Source organism: Sarcophilus harrisii, chromosome 3, assembly GCF_902635505.1.
Source record: "Sarcophilus harrisii chromosome 3, mSarHar1.11, whole genome shotgun sequence".
Classification (NCBI taxonomy): domain Eukaryota; kingdom Metazoa; phylum Chordata; class Mammalia; order Dasyuromorphia; family Dasyuridae; genus Sarcophilus; species Sarcophilus harrisii.
This window is the reverse complement of record NC_045428.1, coordinates 397967501-397980084: the sequence shown is the minus strand read 5'-3', so window position 1 is coordinate 397980084 and position 12584 is coordinate 397967501. Positions and strand designations below refer to the sequence as shown.

The following is a 12584-nucleotide window of genomic DNA, read 5'->3' as shown; positions in this document are numbered from 1 at the left end:
ATTTGAAGGCAAAAGGAGAAGGGGATGAAACAAGTCAAGATGGTTAAATTGTGTCCTAAAAGCAAAGAACATGACAGACATGGCCATGACCATGGCAATGGACAGTAGACAGACTCTGGGAGATAGTGGAGGATATGTGTGGGACCATGGGGTCACAGAGTCAGACATGAATTCAACAATACCATCATCATCAACAACAACAACTATACCCCTATATTTTATTTTTGGACTAATTTAAGAGAGAAAATCAATATAGAGTGGGAAGTGCATAGGCAGCTTTTTTCCACATTACAAGATTAGATATTTATTATGTGTATATAAGGGTGTGGCTAAAAAAGGCTGACTCAACTTCCAAATTGTGTATATAAAGGTATCAATTTTACCAACTCTTCTATTATATTTTACTTAAATGATGTCAGATCTCCACAAAGTAAGGGCACATATTTTAAAACCAAATTAGTAACTCTATTCCACAACTGGGACCGAAGTTGTAGAAGGGATTAATAAGAATGGTGACTAACTTGATACCCAGGAGAAAATAGTCTGGCAGGTGTGACCACAGCCGGAATGAGATAGCACAGTGAGAGAAAACAGCTGTTGACAGAAATGGTAAGGAAGGGAAGGGGAAAAAGTAGCCTTTTTCTTAGTCATATCACAATAACCCTAACCTTGTCTGAAGGGCACAAGCTGATTTATAGTATTAACAAGGCTTTGCACAAAAGAGTAGAAGAGAGAAAAAATACTGAGGAAGATAATTTTTATAAAATGATATTTTTCTGACTAACCCACTACCCTCTACCCCCAAATGATTTCTCATGTGAATTTGTAGTCTCTCTTTGACTTACTCATTGTTGTATATATTTCTGTATTTTGCAGAAATATCTGGGTCTTTATGATTAAAGCTTTCCCCTACATACTAATCATGAACTAATCCTCTTGGTAAATTAATATTTCTTTGTGTGGTAGGAGAGCCTAATTAGCTGCATTTTCAATGAGAAGCTGAGGGTTCACATTTTGATCCAGGCCTTGGGTAACCCATATTTAGTCTTGACACTATATTCATTGCTCACAATGTATAACCTTTTAGTGAGATACTAAAAAGAATCATTTGTGTCTCTGACTACAGTGGCAATTTAGATAGAAGGAAAACACCCAAAAGAATGATGGCAATTCCTACCAGCAAAATTGGTTTTCAAACCAACAGTTCTCTTACTGTATCTCTCTAGTTAAATACTATGCCATTCAATCCATTTAAGTTCAAATCTTTTCATATTTGCTTAGGCCTATTATGTGCTGGGCATTGTCTTACTCAGTGGGAATAAAAAAACAGAAAATAAAACAGTCCTTGTCATGAAAGAACTTACATTCTATGATGTTCTTGGTTTTCACTCACCTTTTTGTGTTTAGTAACAGTGAGGTTCAGTAAAGCAAAAGACAATATAGTTGATGCTTCACATTTGATATATATTTTTATTTTTTTGAGGCATTTTCTCATCTGTCATTTTCAGACATTCCTAAAAAACTCCTTCAATCAAGTAAAAGTAAGCATAATAAATACCTTTTTATAGGTAAGATACTAAAGTTGAAAAAGGTAAATTAATTTTACAGAGAATTCAGCTGAGGGTCAGGAGATTTAGCCCTCCCTCACTTCAAATAAGATGTGTGATAATATCAAAGCAGATGAAGCTCTATCCACTATACCAGACGGCCTCATTTAATTCTATTTTCTTCTTTTCTAATGCCTATTGTCAGGAAAAACATATTACCTGATGGCGATTCTTCCTATAAAAGCTTTTAAGTACAGCATATTCAAAATAGAAATGTGATTTTTAAAAATTAAACTTTGTAAAAGATGTTCAGGAAACAAGGAAGTTTCTCAAATGGTTCACAAAAAAAAACCATATTTCATCTCCTGAACTGGTGCTAAGAGCTGTACATGGATAGCCATACTTTTTTGAGATTTGGTCTAGCGGAATAACATTGGTGCTCTGAGGATTTCTGGTGGTAGTAGAAAGGAATAAGTCATAATAGTGTGACTCATGATGGGATCAGTAGACATTTGGATGAGAGGAGGATCCTAGTAATAAAAGGAGGAAGGGAAAAATAAGGCTGAAGGTGTGGCAAGACATAATCTCTACCTAGATTATGGGAACGGGATGCCTTCTAGGGGTCCCCAACTGAATCAAATCTTCATTCAAAGTCAAATATTTGAGGCAGGCAGCAGAAATAAGATCCCCCATACAACTAGATGGCAGTATAGTCCAGCAGAAAGAAATGAGGGTTTAGCTAATAATGGTCACACATGCCTCCCTTTTCTCAGCAGAGAAAAGTGTAGGAGGTGTAGGTGTAGGAGGACACAAATTCGCCTACATTGTCAGAGCAGGTCACTCTATTGGTTTGGGTTTGGGTTTGTTTTGTTTTGTTTGATTAACTGTTTTCCCTTTATCAGAAAAGAAGATTAAGTTGGAAGGAGGAATATAAAAGCAATTGTGACATAAAATCTAAAAATATCAATGATATTTTTTTTAAAGAGATAAAAGTTTGATTCCCAGTTCTGCTAATAACTAATCTTTATCAAGTTACTTCATTCCCCCCACCTTAGTTCTCTTATCTGTGAAATGAGAGAATGGAGTTCATAATCTACAAGACTTCTTCCTGATTTGAAAGTACTAGGTATCAAAATCCCAAAGCCCTCACCTAGCAGGACTCTCTGGCATCTAATACAGCTAGTTTTGTGGCCATTCAAGAAGCCCACTAAAGCAGATTTAAAGTGACCCTGAAAAAGTCACTTAAATCTGTTTCCATTTCCTCATCTATAAAATGAGTTGGAGGAGGAAATGGCAAACCACTCCATTATCTTTGCCAAGAGAATTCCAGGTAGGGTCACAGAAGTGGTGGACACAACTACAAAATGACTGAACAACAATCAAAGTAGAAGACTTCTGGAGGCTCATTCCACCTCAACATATAGGTTATTGCTGGTTGGATTATAGCATCAAAGCCTATATAGAAGCCATACTTTTCATTCTGTTCTGAAAAGAGCTTCAGATAGAAAAATGGAATTGTGGGTCATACTTGTTTTTCCTTCCTGACTCAAAGATTTTAAAAATCATCCATCTAGAGCAGGACCAGGAGATCATTATACACTTCAACCACAATACTATATGATGATCAATTCTGATGGACGTGGCCGCTTCAACAGTGACATGAACCAAATCAGCTCCAATAGAGCAGTAATAAATTGAACTAGCTACACCCAGTGAAAGAACTCTGGGAGAGGACTATGAACCACTACATAGAATTTCCAATCTCTCTACCTTTGTCCACCTGCATTTTTGATTTCCTTCACAGGCTAATGGTACACTATTTCAAAGTCCAATTCTTTTTGAACACCAAAATAACTGTTTGGACATATATACTAAAATTGTATTTAATTTATACTTTAACATATTTAACATATATTGGTCAACCTGCCATCTGGAGGAGGGGGTAGGGGGAAGGAAGGGAAAAAATTGGAACAAAAGGTTTGGCAATTGTCAATGCTATAAAATTATCCATGCATATAACTTGTAAATAAAAAGCTATAATAAATTAAAAAAAAAAAAGAAAAAAAATCATCATCTACATACTTAGATAAATACAGGAAACGTTAAAAGTTGTAGAAAAACAGATATATTTGACTATTTCTCCAGAACTTTGAAAAGACACATATTTTTGTGCATTATAATTATGAGAAAAGGTTAGCAAGGGATAGATAAAGTTATGTATTTGGAATCGAAAGACCCTGGGCTGAAAGCCGTTTTCCATGGCATACTAATTGTATGAATTTGGTCAAGCCTTAACCTCAATATTCTGTAGGCAATTCCCAGAACTCAGCAACCTTCAGTTGCTAACTTAAAAGAGTAATTTATTGATAATGTGTATCTATGTAGTTCTTTCTACTGAGATGCTCACATAATTTTGTCAGTTGATTATCATACTGTCCTTGGTAGGGTGGTGTAGTAGAAGTTTTTGCCAAAACTTTTTTTTTGCCAAAAATCTTGAGTGCAAGTCCCATTTCAGTCACGAACTATGTGACAAAATAGTAGAACTTTGGTTTGAGAAGAGGCCTCATTGTTCAGCTGGTCTAACACACACCTAAACAAGAATTCTTATACTTAACATATGAGAGTCCAATTTATGTGAAATAGTGAAGATGAATCCAGTACTTCCTAAGGAATCACTTCCATTTTTGGAAACTAGATAGGAATTGTTATGGATTATTTCTTTCCATCAAGTGTCCATGTGCCTCTTTGCCACTTTCCCTCCCTGTTGCTGGTTCTGCCTTCTGAGGTTGAGTAGAACTCTAAGTATAATCTCTCTTGCATATGACAGCTTTTCAAATACTTGAAAATAGTTATTCTGCTCTCCTAATTCTTCTTTCAGTCTGTTGTTTTTCATTTGTGTCCAAGTCTTTGTGACCCTATTGGGTATTTTCTTGTCAAAGATACTTGAATGGTTTGCCATTTCCTTCTCCAGTCACTTTACAAATCAGGAAACTGAGGCAAACAGGGTTAAGTAACTTGCCCGGAGTCATACAGTTAGAAAACATCTGGGGCAAAATTTGAATTCAGGAAGATGAGTCCCTTCTGTTCCAAGCCCAGTGCTCAATCCACTTTACCACCTAGCCTCTCCTTTTCAATCTAAAAATCTCTAATTCTTTAAATCAATCATCATATGCTATAATCTTGAGAATCTTTACTATCCTAATTGTCATTCTCTAGACATTTATAAGATCACAAATTATGACTGAAAAGAAAGATAGAGGTTTCCAGTTTAACAATAACTTTCCTAAAATATGGTGTCCCAATGTGTCTTGACAAGGACAGAATTTAGAAGATCACCATTTGGGAAAAAGTGCTAGGCCTAGAATCAGGAAGCTATGAGTTCAAATCCAGATTCTTACTAGCTGTGTGATTTTGGGAAAGTCACTTATGTTCTGTTTGTCTCGCTTTTTCCAGTTGTAAAATGAGGATAATAATAGAGCCTATCTCTCAGGATTATGAAGATCAGGTCACATAATATTTGTAAAAACACTGAGCATAATGGCTGGAACACTTACTTGAAAAATACTTAATTCTTTCCTTCCTAGTTTTGTACACTGCAGCTTTTTTTCATTATAAAGAAGTGAGAGTAATGATACATAAGAATTACATAATTTTATGTGTAACTAACAAGTTAATCTATGGTAAAGACAAAACAAAATCCATTTTTGTATTTCATCTTTTAGAAGAACATTCTTTCTTGAAAAGTGAACAAATTTTAAGCTATGGTAATTTTGATGCTAGCCTTCTTAATCTTTTATGTATCAGAGTTTTAAAACACTCCACATATCCATATGTACCTTACAGTGCTCTTAAGGAAGAGTTTACTTATGTGTAGTTTGTCTTCCCAAAGAGAACAAACTAATCTTTAGGAAGTGAAATTAAATTTAGACAAATTTGGTGCTGAAACTAAATTAGTCTCTGACTTTGCTTTGAATAGCATCTTGTCACTACAGTACAGCATAAGTAAATATTCTTCTACAAGAAAATATTAAAAAGCCAAAATGATAATTTTTAAACTTTTTATCTTTAAAAAAATTGATTTTTGGTTAAATTACTGAAATGCTCCTTTGTAGTAAAAGTATTTTTAAATGAATTGCTAAGGTTTGTATATAGAATGAATATCTTTCAGTCAAGATAAATCAACAAAGAGAATCTTTGAAAAATATCAACTTAAAAAGGTTCTTCTAAATGGTCTGTGATTTAAATTATGGATATGATTTTTTATTTCACTTTAGATTATCAGCATGAAAACATCTCAGACTGGATGACTATAACTCAATTTAACATGAGACGTAGTATCATCTGTAACTTACTAATATATCTCTCAGATATTCATAACATTTTCCCTTACTATCTGACTACTGTTAAATCAGATATTTCTAAGTTAATTATTTTAAATTTACCAGAGGAGGTCACTATGGTAATCCTATGATAAATTATTTTATAAGGAGAACAACCACTCCCTACTTTTTTTTTTTAATCAGAATTTTCACATGTTGAATTAGAGGGTGTGCATGTAGCATACTGTAATGAATGTATTAAAAAAAAATCTACTCCCATAGTTTTCATTGTTAATGTTTCTTTCAAATCCATTCATTGCATTCTTAGATAAGACATCTGATAGCACCAAGCAATTTTTGCACTCATGTAATTACATCATAGAAATAACATTTTTTTTCTTCCTAGATACTTCTGAACAAAGATAGCCTCCAGAGACTCAAAGATCATTTTTTCATTGACCAACTTTCTTCTGCCTACTCACGTAGAGTGTCGATTTTTACAGACTTTTCAAAATCCAAATAATTTTAATTAAACTAGTTACTGCTGCTTATGAAAGAACCTATTAGTCAAAACAATCAGACACTCCCCCCCCCCCCCCCCCCCCCCCCCCCCCACTCCACTCACACAGAGACACACGTACACAACCCCCGACCCCGACAGGAAGCAACACATGCATCTGGCAATCCCAGGGAAGTTTAGAGGAACAGACAGCTTGTTAGAATAAATAAACTTCACGGCGGTTTTTTATTTTATCGACTTGTGGAAAAAGCAGCATTCGAAAACCACTGGCTAACTTCGGTCCCAAGTTAGTCAGTTTGTGCATTTACAATGCATCCAAGAGCCCAGCTAAAGCTACAGACCTTTGCAATGATACAAAGCTATTAGCTTTGCAGCCCAGAAATTAGCTGGAGGAGCACACGCCCATCGACTGAGGCTGAAGAAGAAACAATGGGAGAGGGGAGAGAAAGGGCGAGAGCAGTCGGCTGTAGCTGGCCAGCCCTCAGTGGCCCAGTGGCCGCAACGCCTGACTCTCCAGCGAAGACCCCTGCGTAGCCGGGACTGCCCAGAGGACTCCCCACTCTGCCAGTCCTCCCCAGTCACCCCAACTTCCATCCATTCCGAGAGTGCTGAGCCTACCTGGACTGGAGGGGGAAAGGTGCTTTCACTTACCAAACAAGGTTAGGGCCATTTCGGAGCCGTTGCGGTCTTGCTCGCTGGTCCACTCACTACTCCCAGGGCTGGCCAGATATCACTGCATTGGCTCAGAGCTCTCACACCTCAGAGGAAGTGGGGTGCAGGAGGGGCTGGGGTGGGGAAGAGAGTGGTGGGGTGGGTGGTGGGTGGGAGGGATGTAGTGGTGAGGAGGGAAGGGAGGAGACGCTGCAAGAAAAAGTTATTTACCCGTTATTGTCATGCTCATAAAAAAAATAAAAAAAAAAAGAGAGAGAGGGAGATGCCCAACAAGCACTTGTCGCTTTCATCGGCTTGCTGCCTACACTCAGTGTGGGTGCTTTGCGATACCTGGCAGGCTGCTCGAGGAAAGCTGGGCTGCTGCCCCGCCGTGCAATCAATGGGAGGGCAAGAGGAGGAGCAGCGGCGGCGGCGGTGGCGGCGGCAGGGGGAGGGCGCGGGGCATGGCAATGACTGGGGCCGGCTCGCTCTCCTCCTGCCGCTCACTCCGCATCCTGCAGTCTTCGAGACGCCATCTTGCTGTCCCATTTGATTACCAGCAGCCTCACTCCCCCATCCCCGCCTCCCAGGCTGCAGCCTGTGTTCCCATGGTAACCGGGCATCCCTCTGTGTGTGTGTGTGTGTGTGTGTGTGTGTGTGTGTGTGTGTGTAGCCCCCTTCTTAGACTAGCTCCCCATCCTTACATACAACACACATACACATAGGCTTGCCTAGTAGTTTGTGTGTAGGAGAAATAGAGGGAGAAAAAGAGAGAAAGGAGGAGAGAGGGAGAAGGAGGGAGGGAAAAACAAGGGAGAGGAGAGATGAGGGAGAGTGAGAAAAAAGGAAGGAGAACAGGAAAAAGGGAAGGAGAAAGAGAAAAGGATGGGGAAAAGAAAGAGAAGAGAAGAGGAGAGAGAGAGAGAGAGAGAGAGAGAGAGAGAGAGAGAGAGAGAGAGAACGGACTCAATATCTAGCCTCGGTATCCCCACACTTTTCTTTGAATCTTTGAATGGGTTTTGAGGAGGAGCAGACATCAGCGAGAAAGAGTCGAGGATCTGGGTGTCTTCCCCTTGCTCGAGGAAAATAAGAGGCCAGCACAAAGGCTGGGAGTATGGATGGGAGTGGATTCAGAGAGAAATCACGTAACTAGGAGAACGCATTGAGTTGACTGAATTGAACCTGGCTCCCGAGATATAACTAGAACTTCTCTGAAGCTGTACTAGGGCTTAGGGTTTGAGTTTTGATCTCAAGTTATCTCTGAGGAAACAGGAATCCTGTTAAAAGCTTTTCTAGGATGGGAGAGTAATTTAATAAACTAGGTGGTTCAGGGTCAGCCCTAATTTCCTTTGACATTTTTTATTTTTCACTAACATACCCCCTTCCACCCTCAAAGTGAATGTTTTTCACTAGCTGGAGTTTTAAACTTTCCTAATAGTTTAGGACTAGACTGATCCTAGAACCATTTGTATTTCCCTGTTAATTGCTGCAGGTTTTATTTGGATAACTCTCCTTTCTAAATTAAAGACTATCTTTCTAAAATGCATGAGATTATCTTTCAAAAGATGCTTTTGAAAAATTGTTATGATTTTCTTAATCTTTTACAATTCAAATTTTAAAAAAATTCAATGTCCCTTAGTTGCCATGCTCCTTTCCTGTAAGTAAGTAAATAAATAAATAAAAGCCCCTTTATTTCTCCCTGATACTTTCTCTCTTTCCCATTTTGTAGAGGTTTTTTTTAATTTTCCTCTCTTTAGTTCTGCTTTCTTTCCCTCTTTGGGTATCCTCTACATAGGAATGTTGCATATTTTTTCAGTGCCTGCAGCTCCTCTAAGTCACTTCCCCTCTTTTCTATAATTTTCAAGTTGTTCCCAGAATATCATATAAATAATTTCTTCCTAAGTCATTTCGAGGACCAAATCTCTATAAAAATGAGAATGAAAACCAAATCAATTCAGCATCATTAATCTGCTGCAGACAGAAAGGAGGGGGGAGAGAAAGGTGGGCTTAAGAGGAGGAGCCAGGCCTTTTGTTTGAAGTCAGACAGCTCTGATAGTTAGAAAAAACAAAAGAGGAGGGGGAGAGATTTAAAAAAAATAACCCAACATGAATAGACAGATGTTTTAGATACTATGTGTTTGGAATCCCTCCCCCCACTCTATAGTGTTGAATAGCTCACTTTAAATCACTAATATCAAAACAAATCTTCACACACACACCCCAAAATTTAAATCTATAATTAAAATCCATCTTCACTTGTACTTAACCCCATCCTTTTGAACTGCACTTTGTTCTCCTGAAATATAACAAATAAGAAAATCCCATCTAATCAAGAAATATAGGAAGCCAGAAGAAATAGGCATTTAAAGTTTGCCACCTGTCTGGTATTTAGCTAGACAACAGAGAAATCAAAGGCTCCATTCTGTGTCTAGAAACTGTTCTAGAATGTTGCCCTCTCAGGGCAGCTGGGTGTTGCAGTGGATAGAACACCAGCCCTGGATCAAGAAGTCCTGAATTCAAATCAAACTCCAGACACTTACTGTGTAACCATTGCATCACAAAAAAAAAGTTTCCCTTTCTTCAACATACAGAATTACCACAGAACTCATAGGCAATTCACAGTCCTAAACTAAGATTTAGTAGATTCTAAACTAAGAATCAAGAGAACTGAATTCTAGTCTTTATTCTGCCTCAAACTAGTTATGAGATCTCAGAAAGAGCAATTCCTATCTCTAGACCATACTTTTCTCATCTGTAAAATCAAGGAGTTGCAACAGATACAAGAGATTCTAGATTCCTATCTATATTCTAGATCTTTTACATCTTTTATCTTTTCATACAATATTAGAAAGTGTGTAGTCTTTAAAATTAAATATATATATATATATATTGCATATAACCAGTATGAGTCACATAAATAAAGTGATATATCCCTCATAATTCTCCTTTATTGTATTTGAGGTAATTTTTTTCCCAATCTTAGGAACACTTTTCTTCATGGAAAAGTCTTTGTTTTAGAGCATGCCCAGAGGAAAGTCATTAGCATGGTGAAGGGGCCTTAAGTTCATGTCAAACAAAGATCAGTTTAAGCAACTGGAAAGTTCAGTAGAGAAAGGAAACTTGGAGGAGATGTGATATTTGTCTTCATGAATTTGGAGAGCTGTCATATGGAAGAGGGCCAATTTGTTCACTTTGAGCTAAGAAGGTAGAACTGGGAGTCACTTGCAGGGAGGCCAATTTTAGATTAGATTTTTTTTTTTTTTAATCCTAACAATTAGAGTTATACAAAAGAAGAATTAGCTTGCCTCTAGAGGTAGTGGATCTCACACTAGGTTGAAATGATTATCAAATTCTCAGCGAATATGATCATTTGCCAGATATGCTGTAGAGGTATAAGTTCAGGTATTATTCAGGTATAAGTTGAACCAGATAACTGTGGAGGCCCTTTCCAATTGTGATGTTCTGTGACTATTGCCCAATATCCAGTTTTTTTATCTGATAGACCACAGCTTCCTAACCTAAGATCCATAACTTTTAAAAAATATTTTGATAACTATTTCAACATAATTTGTTTCCTTTGTAATCTTATGGATTTTATTTTCTGAAAAGGGGCTCAAAGGTTTTTCCAGATTTCCAAAGAGGTACCTGATATAATAAAAGTTAAGAATCTTTTCAATTGAAATTATTTTAAAACAAAGAGCAGTTATTTCAAGTCACAAAAGAGAAGTGTACGATATATGAATAAACATGCATATACACATAAACTTTATAATACATATGAATAAACATATGTATATATATATATTCATTCATCAGATTATTTCTCCTATAACTTTAAACTTGTGTGATCTAAATCATATCAATTAGGATACATATTGGACAGGATTCCTTAAAAAGGGGGGAAAGGCCTCACATTTAGTAGAAAAGTATTTCAAAGTTTATTTTTTTTTAATTCCTATGCCCTCAGAAGTTTATAATTCTTGGGGGGGTGGGGGTGGGATTTAAAACACCACATTAGCACTCCAATACTCTACTGCATCTTTTAAAGTCATTATACATAATTATATTAAGCATGGAGTAGGGAGAGAAGTAGGTAATATACTCATGGCAAATATTTTTTCAATCTTCAAAAATTGCTGCCATTTAGATATTTCTTTATACCATCATGAAAACTGTGACATTTTATTGTAATAGTTTTTAAACTTGGTGAGAATAATAGTTAAAAGCTGAAATGTAACCTAATCAATGCTCTCATTTTAAACAGAAAAAAAACAAGCCTCAGAGAAAGGAAGTGAGTTTCCCCAATGCTAGATGGCTACAAAGTGACAGTCTGGAAAAAGAACCAGACTTTCTGAGCTTTAATTCACCACTCATTCCACTAAACCACACTGATTATATCATGAAGATCCTATTTCTTTACATTCCTATGTACCCTAATCTGGCAATCAATTATAGCTAATTGTCAAATTGCCTTCTGCTCAGTGTTGACCAGGCTATCTAGAAACTAGAGTTAATGTTGTCCTTGCTGATATCTGTGTGTATAGTACTAGTACTAGTCACTAGCATTTCTGTGTTCATCTGGCTCTCTGAGTCAAATGCCAAAGTGGTGACATGTCACTGCCAATTCTGAAGGACAGCACTAACAGCTAGTCCCATTTCTGGTTTAGAAATAAGATTCCCTGTCATAAGGACTAGAAAAAAGCCTAAAAATGATATCACCTAATAAAAGGGCTATTTTAATAAGATTTATGAAAATAATAACATATAAAAAGCACTTAAAGGTTCAACATTCACATTCCTTACAAACCTCACATTAATTTTGTTCAGTGGTATTAAATTCAAATTGAAACTGAGGGTCACTAAGATATATGCTGCAACATATTAACATTATCCATATCTATTGTATTTTTATTTCTTTTATTAAATTTTTCTCAATTATATTATTTTTCTATTTTAATCTGGTTCAAGCAGTACATTTACCTCCTTCTTTTCTTCTACCTGTTCCTTTTAAAATTATAAGATGTCTAGCCATTTTGGAAAACAATCTGGAAGTATGCCCAGAAATTTACCAAGTTGTGTGCACTCTTTGACCTAGCTATAACACTACTGGATCCATACCCCAAAAAAATCAAAGGAGAGGAAAAAATCTAGATGTGCAAGATAATTTATAAAAGCTCTTTTCATGGTAGCCAAAAATGATTAATTAATGCGGTATTCTGTTGGAAAACAGTCAAATTGTGGTTTACTAATATAATGGAATATCATTGTGCCATAGGAAATAATGAGATAGACAATTTCAAGTGAAACTCGGAAGATCATTAAGAATTAATGTAGAGTGAAGTAAGTAGAAGTAGAAGAACAATATACACAATAATAACGTTATAGAGAAAAACAACTTTGAAAAACTTTAATATTGATGTAATAATAAACTATTATTACCAAAGAATGAAGATGAAACTTATAATTCATTCTTAATAGAGAAGATTCAAATTTAAAATACAGAAAGAATTGTGTATTTTCAGACATGGATAACATGGGAATTTGCTA

General features: G+C 36.5%; 1 protein-coding gene across 1 annotated transcript in view; it reads right to left on the bottom strand.

Moving 5' to 3' along the window:
• CHN1 (chimerin 1) overlaps positions 1-7161 on the bottom strand; it is a 260185-nt gene extending 253024 nt beyond the window's left edge. Inside the window, exon 1 of the mRNA XM_012544834.3 lies at positions 7038-7161. Coding sequence (XP_012400288.2) covers positions 7038-7056 — 19 coding nt within the window. The 5' untranslated portion in view covers positions 7057-7161. The remainder of the gene's footprint in view (positions 1-7037) is intronic.
• Positions 7162-12584: the final 5423 nt, after the last annotated feature.